The sequence below is a fragment of the Siphateles boraxobius genome, unplaced genomic scaffold (assembly GCF_051911475.1).
Source record: "Siphateles boraxobius isolate OS27281-9 unplaced genomic scaffold, OSU_SipBor_1 18, whole genome shotgun sequence".
In the NCBI taxonomy this organism is placed as follows: domain Eukaryota; kingdom Metazoa; phylum Chordata; class Actinopteri; order Cypriniformes; family Leuciscidae; genus Siphateles; species Siphateles boraxobius.
In genome coordinates, this window is record NW_027508788.1 from 9397601 (window position 1) to 9415425 (window position 17825).

Consider the following 17825-nt stretch of genomic DNA (forward strand, 5'->3'; position numbering starts at 1 on the left):
GATATTGTATTGTTGTTTACTTTCAAAATACCAAAACATTTGTACAATGCATTTCATATAAATATTATCATGATACAAGGTGAACAATAAGATAATATCCAGTAACTCAATACTGACCATCTCATAAATGAGAAATTTCCATAACTGGTTAATTACCCACACAGTTTTTACATTAGAAAAGACAAAAAGGGAATTGAAAACTGAAAGTCGGGACAATCAATCAAGTCATTAATAACCAACCTATAAGAAAATTCTAAATAATATAACAAGAGGAAATGCCTTATAATTTAGCCCAATGACATCTCACAGAACACCAACTGAAGACCAACTGAAGACTATCTATAATTACCAGTAATGGATACAAAAATAGGCTGATTTTACATCTTGCACTCTTAAAAATGTAAGTTTCAAAAGAGGGATTTGGCTGCAATACCATAGAAGATCAATTCCCACAGAACCTTTTAGTCAACTGTACTTCAAATAATTATTTTTTTTCTTAGTGTGAAGAATATTTTAATAATTTAAAGAACCTTTTTACTATAAAAAATATTTTGTGCAATGAAAAGGTTCAGTTTGTGTTGAAGGTTCTTCATGGAACCATAGATGCCAATAAATAACCAATAAATTTGCAATGACCTACTTGTAGCATTAAAAAAAAGCCCTATATTATGAAGTCTCCTCTGTGAGATCGACTGCGCTGCCTCTGTTCAGCTTCTGGGAACTTTCAGCCTGATTGGTCACCTGGTAAATAAGGGGAACCCCACTCGCGCCCATGCTCTGCAGGTCTTGAACCTGGGCGTTGGACGGGAGAGGTGTTATCTCCCCGTCTTTCCTCCAGTACAGGCTGTAATCCTCCGGCCGGTCCACCCCAAACTTCAAAGCACAGAGATTAGCCATAGCCTCACCGTCGAGCGCAGTCTTCCACATTAGAGTTTTCACTATGCTACGGTCATCATCTTGAAACAGCACCTTTATAAATCTCTGTGGCATAAAAACAACACATAGAGCTCTTGTTTTTTGTTGCTACTTTTAATATAAACTTTTATTTCTTGCACGATTCAGCAAGTGATGACGTACTTTGCTTTATTCAACCAGTATATCTGACCTGGGGCAATTTGTTGTCTTTCTGATTTGTGGTTTCGTTGCTCCGACGCCGACTCCATTCTTTCAGAGACTCTCTGGCCTGGGTTGTGAGGCCGTTGGGTGGCACATCATCTGGCTGACTCTGAATCAGACTCAGACTGGCATAGAGACTTGTCAGATAGTAACCCCCTTCAAGACAATAATAATAATTATTAATAATAATGAAAATAAATAATAGTAATTAGCTAAAGATTCCAAAGCATTTATCCATACCTTCTCCTGTAAGCCAAGAGCTTTCCAAAAGCTCCATCATATACTCCACCTCCAAAGAGATCTCTGGCATATTGCACAGGACCATCACATAGGATAGAGCGGGCAGGAAGTCATCTGCTCCAAATTCCTGACCTGTTTTTTTTTAGAAATACAGATAGCAAGGACTCCATTTATCAATAGTGACAGTAAAGACATTTATAATCTTGCAAAAGATTTCTATTCCAAATAAATCCCATTCTATTGGAGAATCCTGAACAAATTTAGCATGGGTTCCACAAAAAAACTTGGCAGCACAACTGTTTTCAACATTGATGATAATAAGAAATGTTTCTTGAGCAGCAAATCAGCATTTTAGAATGATTTCTGAATGATCATGTGACACTGAAGACTGGAGTAATGATGCTGAAAATTCAGCTTTGCCATCACAGGAATAAACTACATTTTAAAATATAGTAAAATAGAAAACTCTTTTAAATGTTAACAATATTTCACAAATATTACTGTTTTTATTGTATTTTTGATCAAATAAATGCAGCCCTGGTGAGCATTAGAGACTTCTTTCAAAAACATTTGAAGTCCCCCTGTGGTGGAAATCCAGCTTTTAAATGTTGTTTATATGCCTATGTGTGGTGTTTTTAATATGCTTTAAAACAAGCCATGTGCAAATTCATAAGTCAACACCATTGTACCAGTGAACCAAAGACCGTGGCTTAAAATCCCTGGTGTTTCCGACATCACAAACTACCATATAACCAATCACATCAACATATGATCGTCAGTGAGTGGATCTCTTGAGCTGGTGTGAGTGGAGGCGGGGCTAATTTGCATATTCATAGAACCGCGTATACTGAATGAGGCAACAGTGTAGTTACATTCAAGCTATTTTAAAGGAAAATAAGTTTAAATATGTAATTTTGGTGATCAAAGATACGTTTTAAGGGATAAAATTGACTAAAGGGGGACTTTAAAAAATATCTTACTGACCCCAAACTTTTGAATGGTCGTGTATCTGCACAAATACATCTACATGTATAAAAAAAAGCAATGCTATTTAAGAACTTCATTACCTGCTTTGCTTTTCATGGCTTTGTAAATGAGTTTGCAGATCTGCAGGAGTAGCAGCACTTTGTCAATGGGTGAGTAAGCCCGCTGCATTAGAGTCAACTTGTGCTTAATTTTCTCAATGCCCTGGGCGTCAGGAACGCCCACCTGAACCCCAAAGAGCTTCTGCGGTGAGGCTCCTTTGGCTCTTTGCAAGTTGTCCGTCATTCTCTGGAAGGAACCATCTTGTTTGTGCAGGGTCCGAAGAGCCGCATCAATCTGAGGCTTCAGAGGCTTCAGCACACAGCGGAACATGGCTTTCTCCAGCGCTTGGTCTGCACACAGGAAAATAAAGTGGTATTTCACCATTTAACTCGTTTAAATGATACTGACAACATTATTACATTACATCAAACGGATTTAAATACCTTTCTCGTTCTCAGTCAGAAGAGTTTCTATTGGAGGTTCAAGCTCTCCACACTCCAGAAGAAACGCTTTGGCCTGACTCATGAAGAGACGCAAATCCTGCAGTAGCTGTACAGGAGAGTTCAAGCACTTGGGCTTCAGTGCCTCTCTCTGCTGCCTCAGGAAGTCCTGAACCAGAGCGCCAAACGCCATGCGGCGATCCCGAGACAGGTCCTCCACCATCCGCGCCACTCGCTTCTCTGGGGCGAAAAAGGATATGAAGGCGGCACTCATCTTGCGTAGGGCGGACATGGACTTCCTGGGAGGTGACATAACTGGGTTGCTAGTTCCTCGCATGAGGGGAGGACGCTCGGGACTCTCCTCAGTCTCGTCGAGGCTGCTAAGCGAACTGCTGCTGTCCAGCTCACTAAGGGACGGAGCGTGGCGCTGTTCCAGAACAAGCTCTTCCTCCTCTTCTTCCTGTCCTTTCTGCTCCAGGATTTTCATCTGGGCCTAAAAGCGCAAATAGACAGTCAAGAAAACACGAACTAAACTAAAATATCCCGTAAAATCAGTGCTGAAATGTCTCTACCTTCTGAAGAGCCTTGGGCATCTGATAGTCGTCTTCTTCAGCAGTGGGTGAAAGAGTAGGGGTGACCATGGTCTTCTTCTGAGACACTACACAAGGTTGCATATACTCTGTGGCTTCCTGCTCAGTCTTCTTGATAGCTTCCTCACCAGCCTGAACTGCAACAGGTGGGGTCATCTGTTTTAAAGCTTTTAATCTTGCTTTGCATTTGGCTTTGGCCAGTAACGGTGGTGGAGGTGGTGGGGTGACAGGTGGTGACAGGGGGCTGGAATTTTCAGTAGAGACTCGAACCTTTATGCTGGTTTTGAAATGATGACGTCTTCGAATGGCGTTGCGACCAGGGTAGTCTTGTAGGAAGAGGGGGTTGACGAAACATAAACCTTTGCCTCCCCCGTAATTCAGCTCACAGGGACTCCGTGTTTGGATTGGGCAAAGCTCCTGGAATGGGGTGGGGTTTGGGTTGATGGGCGTTGAGCAGTCTTCTGGGCATTGAGTTGGGGGCAAGAGTTTGTCAGCGGCAGGAGGTTCATTACGAGGACCTCGGACATTTAACTGGGAACTCCAGAACTCTGTGGAATACAGAAAGGCATCGAGATTATGATGAACATTTTTTATCATGCAGATTAGCTGACCTATGAACTCTAAAATCGTTTGAGCAGAGGTGGACAATAACAAAGTACATTTACTTGAGTACTGTTCTTAAGTACACTTTTTGAGTATTATTTTTTCTGGAAAAGTTTTACTTTAACTTCACTACATTTGAAAGACAAATATCATACTTTTTACTCGTCTTCATCTTCGCTGAATAAAAGTATTAATTTAATTAAAACTGACCCAAAACTTTTGCCACCACTTTTTTTTTTGTACAATACAAAAATAAAATCTATAAGAACCTATGCTCTACCTATAATTCTGGTATTGTTGTATGAGCATCATAAAATGCCCGACAGAAAGCGCCTTTTAAACCTTCAATTCATTTCAACAGATAATCAAAGTTGTACCTACCCACACCCATATGAGAGATTGACTCCAACTGTTTGTGTGAGGAAGCCTTGGCTATTGCTTCAGGCAGCTCCAGAGTGAAAGGAAGCACATCCCTAAAATACAGATCCACAGTAATGGAATAAAAATACCATATTTAGGGAGTGCCTTACTGTTGTTGTAGATAGAATATAGTAAATACTAATCCATACCGACTGACACAGTAGAAGGCAACGAGTCTGCACAGATCTGGGAAACTGATAGCTGAGCTTTCCAAAGAGAAGGCTGTTAATAAAAAGGAAAAATGGTTTAGTCACCAAAAGTCGATAACTAATGTTGACATAAAATAAACAGAATAGTATGGCCAACTCGCTGCTTACTTGCTTAAAATGTATTCAAAATGACAAGAGTAATTTATTAACAAACTCACCTGAGTCCTCTTCTTGAATGACAACCTGTTTAATGAAGGACGGCGTGCTGTCATCGGCCAGCCGGACGCACAGCATTTTCTTCTGTGATGTACTGGACTTGCGCACCAGGAACGTCTGCAAGGTAACAAAAGTTTCCAAGAATGTTGTTAAAGTTTGATTGTAGGCTAAATGTCTCTTTTCACAGCAGGTGTTGTTTGGAATGTGCTTGCTCACCCCAGGGGGCTCACGCCGCAGGATGTGTAGAGCTGTAGCCGAGTTCCCGGAGAGCTGGAGCCACACAGGGTGTGTCAGCAAGAGCCGGTCCAGTACACTGATGATCCTCAGGGATCCTCTCTGTGGACAAGCCCGTCTGTCCCCCACGGGCCGAGAGTCAGGATAGTCGTACACGGGGTCACCCTGCATCTTCTGAACGACAGCGAGATCTCAACTCCTTTGACAATGAATCATTGTTTCTCCTCTTTGTGAATGTTCTCATTGGCAATTGGCAAAAAAAGGAAGTTCTGACCAGTTTTGGAGGATGTCTGTAAGTCAGTGACTTAGACCTGTCTTACAGTAAATTATTCATGTACACATCTTAGTTTTTTCTCATGTGTGTTTCTCATACATTTTGCCACTGTTTTTCCTAGAATGGCTATTGTCACACAATCATGTGCCTACTTATTCCTTCCGAACGTTGCTTTTCAATGGCTATGGGAAACTCCCTCGCTGACTCTGTTTTTCTCCCGGCCATGTGAGAACGGTGTGTCACAGTCTGACTAATACCACATCTCTACCGTTTTTGTTCTGCATTCACACAGACCATTCAAAAAACACTTGCATTGTTCCTAAAGACGAAACAACAGAAGCATCATTTATACCTAATGTGATGCAAGGTGAAGAGGAACTGAGAATCACATTTTCGATAAGTATTAGTGTAATAAAGGCGGGAAAAGGTCATGTTTATCATGACGGGAATCAGTTCTATTTAAAAAATACAAATAAAAAAATACAGGAGTGGATGCATTATTTGAAAACTTTCTTTTTTCACTGATACATCTTATATAATGAACACTCTTTAGTATCTAATGCTGACTCGTAAAGTAACTTGTCACTAGTTGAGTGAGGTTGGGTAGCAGGTTGACTCTGTGTGGGCCAATACTTTTTGGCAAGAGCCAATGGCTGCTATGGCAACAGAGGCTTACATATTCCACTGGGCATTCCTACCCACGGACACACACGCCTCCACTGTTAAAATTTAGGAAAGGCCAGATACCTTTTCTAAAACTTAATTCTATAAACTAGGCTCAACTGAGAAGAACTGATAAAATGTAGTCTAAACGCTTTGAATGCAAGTGAATGTAAGTGGCTTTTTGATAAAAGTCTGCCAAAATGCATGAATGTATAGGTATACATTATATTATAAGTATTATTATAATTTTGATGTTACATGGAAGATAAAGAACATATGGGTAAAAACTATATTAAAAGAGTGATATATTAAAAATTCCCCCAGAATGTTGTAGATTAATTTAGTAGGACAAAAGGCCAACTGGGATATGCCTCTAATAATACTTTATAATAATAATATTTTAACAAGTCTGCTTATGGGGCAATAAGAGTGTAATTTGATACACAATTACTGTATCCACACATTCTCCTCAAAACATTGGATTCATCCGCGCTGTGTCGAGGCACAACCCACGTAAAGTTGATAATTCCGCGAATAACTGCAATTGCAGATTTCGAACAGAGATGGCGACAAAGAGGAAAAACTATGGACTACAGCTTTAATTATTACTTAAAAAAGAAAATAAAGATTTTTAATTCATGACTCAAAAAGTTGATATTTGCAAAACATAGATTTAGCAAATTATCAAGTTTTTAAGTCATGAGTCAAAAAACATTTTCTTTGGGTTAGTCCATTGACCTAAACAAAACGTATAAAACGTTTTATTTTTTTTAATTAATAAAAAAATCTAAATATGGGATGTTTAATAAACAAATTAATATTGTCCTGATTTTTTTACTGTATTTTTATTGATGTTTTTTCAAGGATTCAACATTAAGAAATTCTGTTCTGGAGCAAGTATAGTTTTACATTTAATCATTGACTGTTTACATTACAATACTCAATCCATTTCTTCCAGTATTTTAGAAAAAAGTCTCAAAAAAGTATCAAAATAAAAGTCAATTCTTCCATATTATATATTTCTTTAACAATTTCTTAGCAATTCAATTTCAATTTTTCCTAACTTCTAGTTAGGGGATGTCCGGCTTATACCAATGCCTCATAATACTCTTCTTACATGCTACACTTAATATATTAACAAGATACACATCTCCTCTCAACACTAAGTGTGTGGTGTTTCCCAGATACAATGTGTTGAAATTTCTTGGTATTTTATAACCTAAAATCTTTCGGATTTACTTCAAAACCATGTCCCAGAAAGGTAATATTTTTGGGCAACTCCAGAATACATGAAGATGATCAACATCAGTATCCCACATATCCTCCAGCATAATTGTTTACTTTTATTTTTGGGGGTAATGAAATAACGCACTAAATTTATCATGCGAACTCTTTCCATCTCTGTGAATAGGTATGTTGTGTTTTGCAAGCAAGATACCATTCTTCATTTGGAATTTCTTCCCCTAATTCTCTTTCCCATTTCTGCTTAATATAGCTAGATGTGTTTTTTATTATTTTTATTGTTCTGGGATTATTCTTTGTATAGGAATTAGCTATCAAATCTACCAACGTATTCGGTTCCGTACTACCCAATTTTTTAAACTCCCTTTAAAAATTGTCCCGTATTTGTAAATACCGATAGAAATAATTTTTTCCAAAATCATAATTTTCTTTCAATTCAGCAAAACTTTAAAAATTTCCATGTGTAACAAAGGTGCACAAAGCAGTCAGACCTTTACCATCTCCTGAATCCTGCATCAAGGAGCCCTGGTTTAAAATTAGGATCAAATGCCACCCATCTTAACAATTTTATCTGATTTTTTAGGTTATACTGCTCAACTAGTTTAAAACAAATATCAAGCGTAATAACTGATATTTGATCTAGATTCTTTTTTGATTCCAACATTTTTTCTTTATCACCTAAAAGGAACTGTATAGGTAAACTCTGGTTTGCGAGTTCTATATCTTTCCATTTCGATATATAGCTAGGGTTACACAGGCATACGCATGGTCTAATTTGTGCAGCGTAAAAATATTCCAGTAAATTTGGTAGGGCTAGTCCACTTTTGTCTTTTGCTAGCTGTAACATTATCTTATTCGATGTTTTTTCCCCTCCCAGATAAATCTTGAAATCATCCTGTCCCAAGCCCTGAACTGAAACTTAGGGATCGTTACTGATAGAGCTTGGAAAAGATACAGCAATCTCGGGACAACATTCATTTTCACGACCTCTATTCGCGAGCTGAATTCCATAGGTAGAGTCGACCATCTCTCAATGTCTCTTTGGATGTCCTTATTATAATTATTACAATAGAGTTCTGAATATTCTTTTGTTAGAATTACCCCCAGGTACTTGATGTGCTTTGCATCCCATTTTAGGTTTTATTTTTGTCTAATTAGATGTGATGGGGAATTATTAAATGATAGAACCTGAGTTTTTGAGACATTTAATTTATATCCAGATAGTTTCCCATAATCTTCCAGTAGGTCCATAAGTACTGGGAGAGCAGTTTCAGGCTCCTTGAGATAAATAATAACATCATCAGCAAACAACCCAATTACATGGTGGTCATCTCCAATTCTTATCCCACCCAATTCCTCACTTTGCATTACTGCTTGAGCCAAAGGCTCAGTATAAAGGGCAAAAAGAGTGGGGCTCAAACAACAGCCCTGTTTTGTACCCCTACTTAGATTGAAAGTGGCTTTCAAATGACCATTAACTTTGATTCTGGCTATTGGTTCTGAATAAATTGTTCTAATACACTGTACTGAATTTCGTTAAATCCAAATCTTTCAAGCACTTGGTACATAAAGGCCCAATTGACACTATCAAATGCCTTTTCTGCATCAAGACTCAGAATAACAGCACATTCATGGTTCTTTTTAATATTCTCTATAACATGTAATGTTCTCCTAATGTTATCGTGTGTTTGCCGGTTCTTAATAAAACCAGTTTGATCTTCATCAATTAGATCAGGTAGAAAAGTTTCAAACCTTTTACAAATAATCGAGGTGAATAGTTTAGTTATAGTCCACATTCAAAATAGAGATTGGTCTATACGAATCGCAGTATTCTTAATCTTTACCTTCTTTCGGGATTATTGTTATGACCGCCTCTCTCCATGATGGAGGGAGTCTCACTTCTTTGAGGGTCTGATTAAATGTTCTTAGTAAGATTGGTTCCAATTCTTCCCTAAACATCTTGTACATGTCTCTCTTCTTCTTCCATTGTGATTAGTGCAGTGAAAAATTTGTTCTGTGTTGAACCAATCGAGGGTAGATCTAGGGTGTTTAAAAACGTTTTCATTCTACCTATATTTGCAGCTGGGGGTTGGGAATATAATGACTTGCAATAATTCTCAAAAATAATTTCAATCTTTTCTGGCTCATATACTAACTGTTTTGTCGTAGGATCCTGAATTTTATAGACTGTATTTAATGCCTGTTGTTTCTTTAATCGACGAGCTAACATCTTCGTGCTTTTAGGACCGGATTCGTAATAAGACTGCTTAACGTACCTCATCTTTTTCTCCACGTTTCAAAATGTCATTTATCTGTCCAATTATGTCTTAATATTGTCCTTTTTTATTGTTATGTTGTCGCATGACAACACCGTGTATTCCTGGTTAGGCCACACTACTTTTGATTTGGAAAAACTAGTTTTTTAAAAAAAAAAAAAAAAGATGAACAAATAATAAGAGAGTATGCCAAACACCTTATGCCAACATCTCTCCTTCAACATTCTTCTATGTCCTTAACCATTCCAATGGTGAATTCAGTTTTAATGGATAAATAAGGGCGGGAAAACTGTAGTCCTGTCTGCCTGAGCTCTGAAATGATTGCTGCCTCATTTATTGGTGTCTGGGCATGAGCAGAGCAAGTCCAGACTGGTGAGAAGGAAGCCTTTAAGTATGCACTGGGAAAGAGCTGCTATTATCTCTGTTCTGTAATGCAGGCTGAGGTTTTTTAATTGTTGCCTGAAAAAGATATTTTCAGGAGCTTTAACTGGATACAGCACTAAAGGGAATGACAGAGGATATGTCTTTTTATTTAAAAATGTACTGTATACAGTATAGCCAGAGTAATGGGATTCATAAATACGTATACGTAAACACGTATAAGTCAAATATATGTTATAAAAGAAACATACTGAAACAATATAATTTGACATACCGGTATATATGTATATATGTGCATATATATATATATATATATATATATATATATATATACGAACATACACACACACAGGGTTACACAGGCATATACATGTGTGTGTGTGTGTGTGTGTGTGTGTGTGTGTGTGTGTGTGTGTGTGTGTGTGTGTGTGTGTGTGTGTGTGTGTGTGTGTGTGTGTTTATATAGAGATTGGTAGCTATTAAAAAAAGAACAAACACTGATACGTGTATAATAGGAGAATGCAATATATAAATCTTGACAACGCGAATCTTTGTCAATATCAGTGAAAAGTCTTTATTAAACACAGTACAATCTTCATTATTTAAAAATAATAATCAACATCTTACACTTTTGTGACTAAGCGCGAACTTCCTCAATATAAGTTCTCTCTAAGAAAAGGGTTGTTTTTACTGTACTGTAAATATAACCTGTCACTAAAACACTTTAGTCATAACGACCATATTTAAAAGAGATAGAGAAGAGCCACTTACCTCTGTTCATCAGTCGCTGCTATTCAAAAAGAACAAACTACACAACTTCGTGACTTTTCCGTCAGATCCATGAAATGCTCTGAATTACTTTTGGAAATGTGGAAAGTCCGGGAATATATAATTAGGTGGGTTTTGCTTGTTATTCCACAATTCACACGTTTAAAAAGATACCAACAGGAGTCTGTGTGAAACTGTGATTCACACTGTCTATTTCGTCTTCTCGACTCGTACACATGTTTTCCAGGCGAGCGCGTTCTCGTACATGACAAGTCGTGTTTCATACCTGGGCATGCGCATGTGTTGCTGTGACGCCCTATAATACGAACACAAAGAGAGAGAAATATAATCATATAATTTATTGCCCCAAGTCCACATTCCCAATTTGAAATTAATAATAACAATAATCATATACCTATGTCTTCCACATTCCCTCTTTAAAATTGATAACAATAATAAAATACATAGTAGATGTCAGCTTCCACATTTCCTCTTTGAAATTAATACAGCGTCGTCATAATGACTTTTCAGCTGAAACCTGGACTAGTTCGTCTTTTAATATTGCTAGTCAGATTATAATAAATAAGCATTAAAATAATCAATTGCATATTGAAATATATAGGGTATAACAGTTTGATGAACAGATATACCAAAACAAAAAGAAAACACAAACACACACGTTGGGTTTCCATGTTTTATGGGGACTTTATATATTTATGGATCTGACTGCCATTCTGTTTCTCTTTGTGCATTCCATGCACGTTATTTCTAATACTTGGAAAACAACGTTCTTCCCTATGAAATTGTGAACGTTCCCTATTTAAGTATAGCCTACTTTATAATGACAAATTCCGGATCCTTCCACCTATTATTTGCACTTGCACGGACAGGACGACTGTCACACCGTCAAACAGTCGGGAAACGGATATGAAGTCTGTTCACCGCGTTCGGTAAGAGAAAGGGTCGACAAAACATTTTTGTCGTGTTGATAACTTAGCGCTTCGACTCTATTCATTAGCTTTTGGTCGTATTTGTTCCCGCTTCCCCTGAATTGTGTTAACAGTGAGTATGATGAGCGTTCATTTTTGTATTTCCTTGTTTATGGCTGCTAACAAGCTAGCTCGTGGCTAGCAAACTACGCGCGTGCTATTTATGCGATTTTTAAAATTCCTTTAAGGCTTATATGAACACAAATGGCGCGTCTTATGGGTCTGGCAGATGCGAATGTTTCGAGGAAGCTGTTTAAAGTCAGCTGGCTAACACTCTGTGTGTAAATCACCGCCAGTTGTCATTAGCTAAACTCGGTGAGCTCAGCGCTTTCTAGAAGCTAAGTTACTGCGCAGCTCAGATTAGCAGCGCGTCCCCGCATCTGGCGAGCTAATGTTTTATATTTTATAACCGTAATGGTCGGAGAATTTTGCATTTTGCCTTTTTCTCTTGCGTCTATCACCCCATACGAGTGGCGAGACGAACTATTATATGGGTCTTTTCACACAAAACGCGTTTTTGCGTTTAAAAATGCGAAACCCAGGTCAGTGGAAAAATAAACCACGACTAGAGACGCGGTTTTTAATGTTAAAACTTTTTGAACTTAGTCAAATAATTTAAAGTAAACAATTTTAAGCACAAAGGCCAAACACTTACCACATTTACAAAAAAACAATGGTAAAGTAGACCAGTGGAGTGGAAAAACGTGCGTAATTTGATTTTAGGTGTCTCAGTGCTCTGTTTTTTCCCCAGCTGAACCGGTTATATTTACATTTGATAAGCCCTCCTCAAATTTCAGAGCCGTTTAGTTTTAGTATGAATTGGTTCTTGCCGCCAAAAAGTAAGAAATAAGGCTTGTTCCCTATTTCTAGGTATTCTGGGGTGAAATGGACGACAGCAACGCAGTGAAGCTCTTTGTTGGGAATCTGGATTTGGAAACCACACAAGATGACCTAATAGCACTTTTTGCCCCTTATGGAGAAGTGGTGCACTTAACTGTACTGAGGCAGTTTGCCTTTGTCCATCTGCAGGGAGAAGGGGCTGCTGACCGTGCCATCCGTGATCTGAATGGTCGAGAGTACCGTGGCCGGAGCCTTGTAGTTGAGGAATCCAAAGGGAGGCCCCTCAATTCCACCAAAGTATTTGTGGGGAACCTGTGTGCTTCTTGTTCAGTTGAAGACCTGTATGAGCTCTTCTCAGCTTACGGCAAAGTTCTTGATTGTGACAAAGTAAAGAGTAAGTGTGTTTATAATACACCTGCTTTGTATCAGTGCATAAATATTGGCATTATATGACATTACAACTTATTCTCTTGCAGCAAAGCTCTCCTCTTTAACAGGCTACGCCTTTGTGCACATGGAGCGCAAAGAGGATGCAGATCAAGCCATTGAGGGTCTTCACGGGACCTCATTTATGGGACGTCCGCTCGCAGTGGAGCTCTCAAAGGTACAGCAGACCACAAACAAGGTCCCTTGTGCCAGCTGTGGTGCGCATGGCCACTTTGCAGGAGAATGTCCAATCAACAGGCCTCCCATGGAGCACCACCAGAGTCAGGCTGCTGTCTTAGCCGCAGCTGCTGCCGCCGCTGCTGGGCTTCCTCTTCAGGTGCAGCAGAGTGTCCACAACTCTTTCTACAACACTGCGAGCACTGACCCGACGTTTGCAGCTCTGAAAGACTTGACCACTTCCAGGGTTGATGGCAAACCTGTCAGTGCCGCGGTGTACGGGGCCCTGGCAAGTCAAGTCTACAGTGCTGTCGCAGACCAGGTGCTCAGCTCAACGACAAGCCAGACTAGGAATGGCTACCCCACTGAAGGAGAAGCTCCTCCGGGCGCTACCGCAATTAACCCTGCCTACGGAGCAAATTCCTCTCTGTACAGTGCCAGTCCAGCTTATGGGACCATGGGAGGCACAGAGCCTGACCCCCAAGCCATGTTTGAAGCCGCTCGGGCACGATTCTTTGAGCAGGGACAGCAAGTTTTGGCCGAACAGCAGGCTGTGACCAAATCAGACCGAGACCGAAGTCCAATACGGCGTTCGACCCCGTTACTGCCTGACCCCGTTCCCCAGCCGTTCTCCCAGACACGACCCAAACGACGGGCTCTGCTCCCAACACCACCTGGTGGTCCAGAATTACCTGCAGTTAAAAATGGAGACCCAATTGCAAGGTAAAGGCATTCTAAATGTTTTGCTACATAATGATGCATAATATATTTTATTTATATATATATATATATATTATATACAATATTTATTTTTTATTTTTCCATACCAGGTGCTATGCAGAGTACTACCAGCAGTACCAGCAGTTCCAGCAGTACCAACAATACCAGCAGTACCAACAGTACCAGCAGTACCAGTACAGCTATCCGCCGCCTCCGCCGCCACCTCCTCCGATGCCAATGGTGCCTCCAGGCCCAATGGATCTGCAACAGATGGCCGCACCTGGCACCACAGCTTCACCGAGAGTGTATGAGCCAACTTCAGCACACAAGGAGCCCCTCCTACGCCATCCTGATTACTCTCACCAACACACATCTGAGTCCCCATATCGATAGCCCCCATTACATGAGTGTGTGCACACGTGTATGGCTGTGAAAATGTGTGCGTGCGTCAGTTTTGGTCCTACATGACAAAGTAAACTGGAGGAAAGGGATAAATTGAATTATTTTAGTTTCGCAGTTATCTATCCCCTGCATAATGTCAAATGTCATTATGTACAGAATGTAGAAGTTTACAAGGTCATTTTGATTCTGAGCTCCTCTCGCCCCCCCAGCCCCCCCCCCCCCCCTTATTTTTTCGAAGTGCTCAGAATTACATTAGCTGTCAATTTTATAGATAAAATACCCTTTGACCGTTGTGTCGGGTCTAACATTCTCTGAAGTCAAATGACTGTGCCTTGTAAAAAAAATTTTTTTTTTGTATACAGACTTTTGTAAAACCAAGTACGTCATCTAAGGTACAGTTTTATTAAATTCATGGTTCAGCAAAGGAGGAGCAAGTCTCGGTCAAATATCTTAATCCAAATTGTTTTCAGTATATTGTATTTGGCTTAGACTGATGTTAAATTTCACACCGACTAGGAAGACAGCATAGTTTCGATAGAATATAAAGAGGACCTGTGTGTGTGTGTGAGTGAGAACACAATGTTAACAGTTTGGCTGATCCCTTAGCTTACATGAGCACCACAATCACATGCACATCATACTTATGTTGTATAGTCCTATTTGAGTAAGGGTGGTGCATATGGATATATTTAGGTAAATCCGTACCAAACTAATCCACAAATCTGTACTTAAATGCTCTAACCACTGCCTCTCTAGTGCAGATGGTTACGCCTGCCCAGTTCGACTACAATAAAACTGATATTAAAATTGCCTGTCGCGAAAGAGAGGTAAGAACAGATTAACTGCAAAGGGACACCTTTAATTTGTTGCTCAATAGGCATATTCAATGTTCTAAATGTTTTCCATTTGGATACCTATATTGACTCTGAATGAGTTACGAGATGTCGTTGTTGCTAAATAGCAAACAGCTGGTTCTATAGCCTGCCAGTAGCAATTATGCATGTTTTGCAGGATTTAAAGAGCAAACGACTGCCATCTCTGGCCTTGCATCGTTCTCTTACATGGACAGAATACTTGGGAGTATTGACTTACTAGTACGGGTGGTAACCCCTCAAATGTCTTTAAAAGAGAATGAGGTTTTTACGTTCTTGTTTCCTTTGAAAATAGCCCCATGCAATTTCTATTATGTTTCTCTGACCATTTTTGTTCACATTTATTATAGTCTCTTTATTATTCGAATCATTTGAAGTTATTTCAGGGGTTTTGGGGTGGAAACACTTAGTTATTTAGGGGGGGGGGGGGGTGATAAACTTGTTCAGGCCTGACATATAGTTAAGGCAATTGGTTATAAGAGTGAAAAAACAGTGAAGTGCTTCATACAATTGTATTTTTGTTCTTAAGGAAAAAAAAATGTGCTGTCCCAGTTTGAGCATTTTAGGCAATTCAATTAAACATACATGTTATAACATTATAAACTGAAAGTGTGTGAATAATTCATCCAGGTTAAAGTCCATGTAACTAGCTAGAAGTGTCAAACTTTTGTAAAGTATGAAGGGAATCTACCCAAGAACTCATACTATCTGCAATAGATTTTTTGCTAAAATTCTTGGTTCCGTGATACAGATTGAGAATTGACAGTTGAGTAGCTTCCCTTCAGACACAATAAAAGTGAATGATTGAAATTGGAAGCTATGATAAAAGTAATGGTTTGTTTAATTCTGTTATGTATGTCCTCTTTTCCTAGAATGCCCCTCAGGCAGTCTTCAGTCTTTCATTCCAAAGAAATATGGTGGGGTACACACACAAATCTCACTTAGCACACATAACCCATAATCTCACCACTCTACATTCATCTCTTTGATTACACTTCACAGGCAAAAAAAAAACAAAACACTGTAGTGTTAATGTTCTCAATTTGATGTATGATAGAATGGAGATGGAAAGGTGGTGGTGGTGTAGCTTTTTGCAGCACACCAGGACTCCACACAAATAATTCTACACAGTAAATTGTTTGTTTTGTATTATTATAAATAGTGTATGTCTCTTGTTGTTATTACTGCTGTTCCAGCCACATTTTCCCTTTTCGCTAACTACAGCTAAAATGGCTCCCAGGCCTCAGGACGCCAAGTTGAGCATGACGGGGGAAGAGAATTAGCACCCCACAATGCCTCGGACGTGCTCCCCACTAAGGTAAAGCCATTTGCCCCCAACCACGCCTGCATCTCGATTATACACTTCCCCATGATTCTAACACGCCTACTAGAGAGGCTCAGAACAGACCCACATCAGTTTATACTGACAGTACAGTCAACACAATGGGGATGGCACATATTTTCTGCTATGTGGTTGGATCAGTGCCTATTGTGGGGGAATTGTTGTTTTTTCTTTAAACCTGGAGCAGTAGGATCAGCTCCTTTAGCTTCCCCAAAATGCTCATGGTTTGGTATTTTGTCTGAAACTCAATTGGTAGAATATCTCCAATTCTCATGATAAAAGGTTTTAGTGCCTTTGAGGTTTGTTTTCTGTGAGTATGCTTTCAAGTCGAGCTGGAAATAAATTTCCAAGTGTTTTCTCAAGCAGTTAGAGGGAAGAATGGCTGACATTTGCCTTGGCTTGTTCTCTGGCATGTAGTCTTTTTGAAGCACTTCCAGTTGGCGAGATGAGGCGCTCCAACTGTATTTGAATACTTAAGAAGGGTGCAGAGCTGTCCAAAAGTAGGGAAATGATCTCGTAGGTGAGTAACCAATGCGTCCAGCTCACATCCACCTCAAGTTTGTCTACTACCACCATTTCAGCCTCACAAGATCCCACTGCAACACACTGATTTTATTTTTAACTCTAAGAGAAGGGTTATTGATTCAGATATCTTCTGCAAATTGCTCATAAAAGAAAACAACAAATTTTTTCAGTTGTCTCAGGGTAAAAACTGTGCATGATTTTGAATGTTTTCCACATACAGATTTGAATAAGCAAAATTAACTCTTTAAGGTTTAGTTAACCCAAAAATGAAATTTCTGTCAATAATTACTCGCCCTCATTTTGTTCCAAATCCTTAAGACCCTTAATTTATCTTCAGAACACAAATTAAGATATTTTTGATGAAATCCGAGAGGCTTCTGAACCAGCCATAGGCAGCAACGTCATTACAACCTTTATGGGCCTTGAAAGTTTCAAAGACAGTTAAAATGGTCCTTTTGACTACAGTGCTTCAACCTAAAAAACAAACAAAAATAATGACTTTATTCAACAATTTCTTCTCTTCAACATTGTTCAGTGCAGTACTTCTGGGTTCTATGTAAGAACGCCGGCTCATTATTTGCCAGCTCGTGCGTCAGCATCACATGCATGCGTTGTGGTGCTTACGTGAACAGCTTCGGCCAATAATGAGCCAGCGTTCTGACGTAGAACAAAGCGCTGCACTATTAACTACGTAGGAGACTGACACGGAAGTGAAGTAATTGTTGAATAAAGTCATTATTTTTGTTTGTTTTTTGCGCACAAAGTTCTCGTCGCTGCATAATATTAAGGTTGAAACACTGTAGTCATGTGGACTATTTTAACGATGTCTTTACTACCTTTCTGGGCCTTAAAGGTTTCAATGACGTTGCTGCATGTGGCTGGTTCAGAAACCGC

At 39.3% G+C, this 17825-nt stretch overlaps 2 protein-coding genes across 4 annotated transcripts; one reads left to right on the top strand and one right to left on the bottom strand.

The window, feature by feature from the left end:
- Nucleotides 1-2: 2 nt before the first annotated feature.
- rin1a (Ras and Rab interactor 1a) lies at nucleotides 3-12376 on the bottom strand. Of its 2 annotated transcripts, none has more exons than XM_077233349.1 (12): nucleotides 12283-12376; nucleotides 10642-10954; nucleotides 5017-5208; nucleotides 4803-4917; nucleotides 4585-4657; nucleotides 4397-4488; nucleotides 3395-3960; nucleotides 2826-3315; nucleotides 2424-2732; nucleotides 1357-1488; nucleotides 1106-1272; nucleotides 3-981 (listed from the first exon to the last, which is right to left on the bottom strand). In XM_077233349.1, the coding sequence occupies exons 3-12, from the start codon at nucleotides 5203-5205 to the stop codon at nucleotides 667-669; spliced, it is 2448 nt and encodes an 815-aa protein (XP_077089464.1). In that variant the 5' UTR covers nucleotides 5206-5208; nucleotides 10642-10954; nucleotides 12283-12376; the 3' UTR covers nucleotides 3-666. The 2 variants fall into 2 exon arrangements, with proteins under 2 accessions (XP_077089464.1, XP_077089465.1); XM_077233350.1 differs by having other exon boundaries at nucleotides 5017-5205; nucleotides 12283-12365.
- Nucleotides 11385-15908, top strand: rbm14a (RNA binding motif protein 14a). Of its 2 annotated transcripts, none has more exons than XM_077233354.1 (4): nucleotides 11385-11588; nucleotides 12498-12861; nucleotides 12944-13793; nucleotides 13901-15908. In XM_077233354.1, exons 2-4 carry the CDS (start codon nucleotides 12513-12515, stop codon nucleotides 14181-14183), a joined length of 1482 nt encoding a protein of 493 aa, XP_077089469.1. In that variant the 5' UTR covers nucleotides 11385-11588; nucleotides 12498-12512; the 3' UTR covers nucleotides 14184-15908. The 2 variants fall into 2 exon arrangements, with proteins under 2 accessions (XP_077089469.1, XP_077089470.1); XM_077233355.1 differs by having other exon boundaries at nucleotides 11536-11700.
- Nucleotides 15909-17825: the final 1917 nt, after the last annotated feature.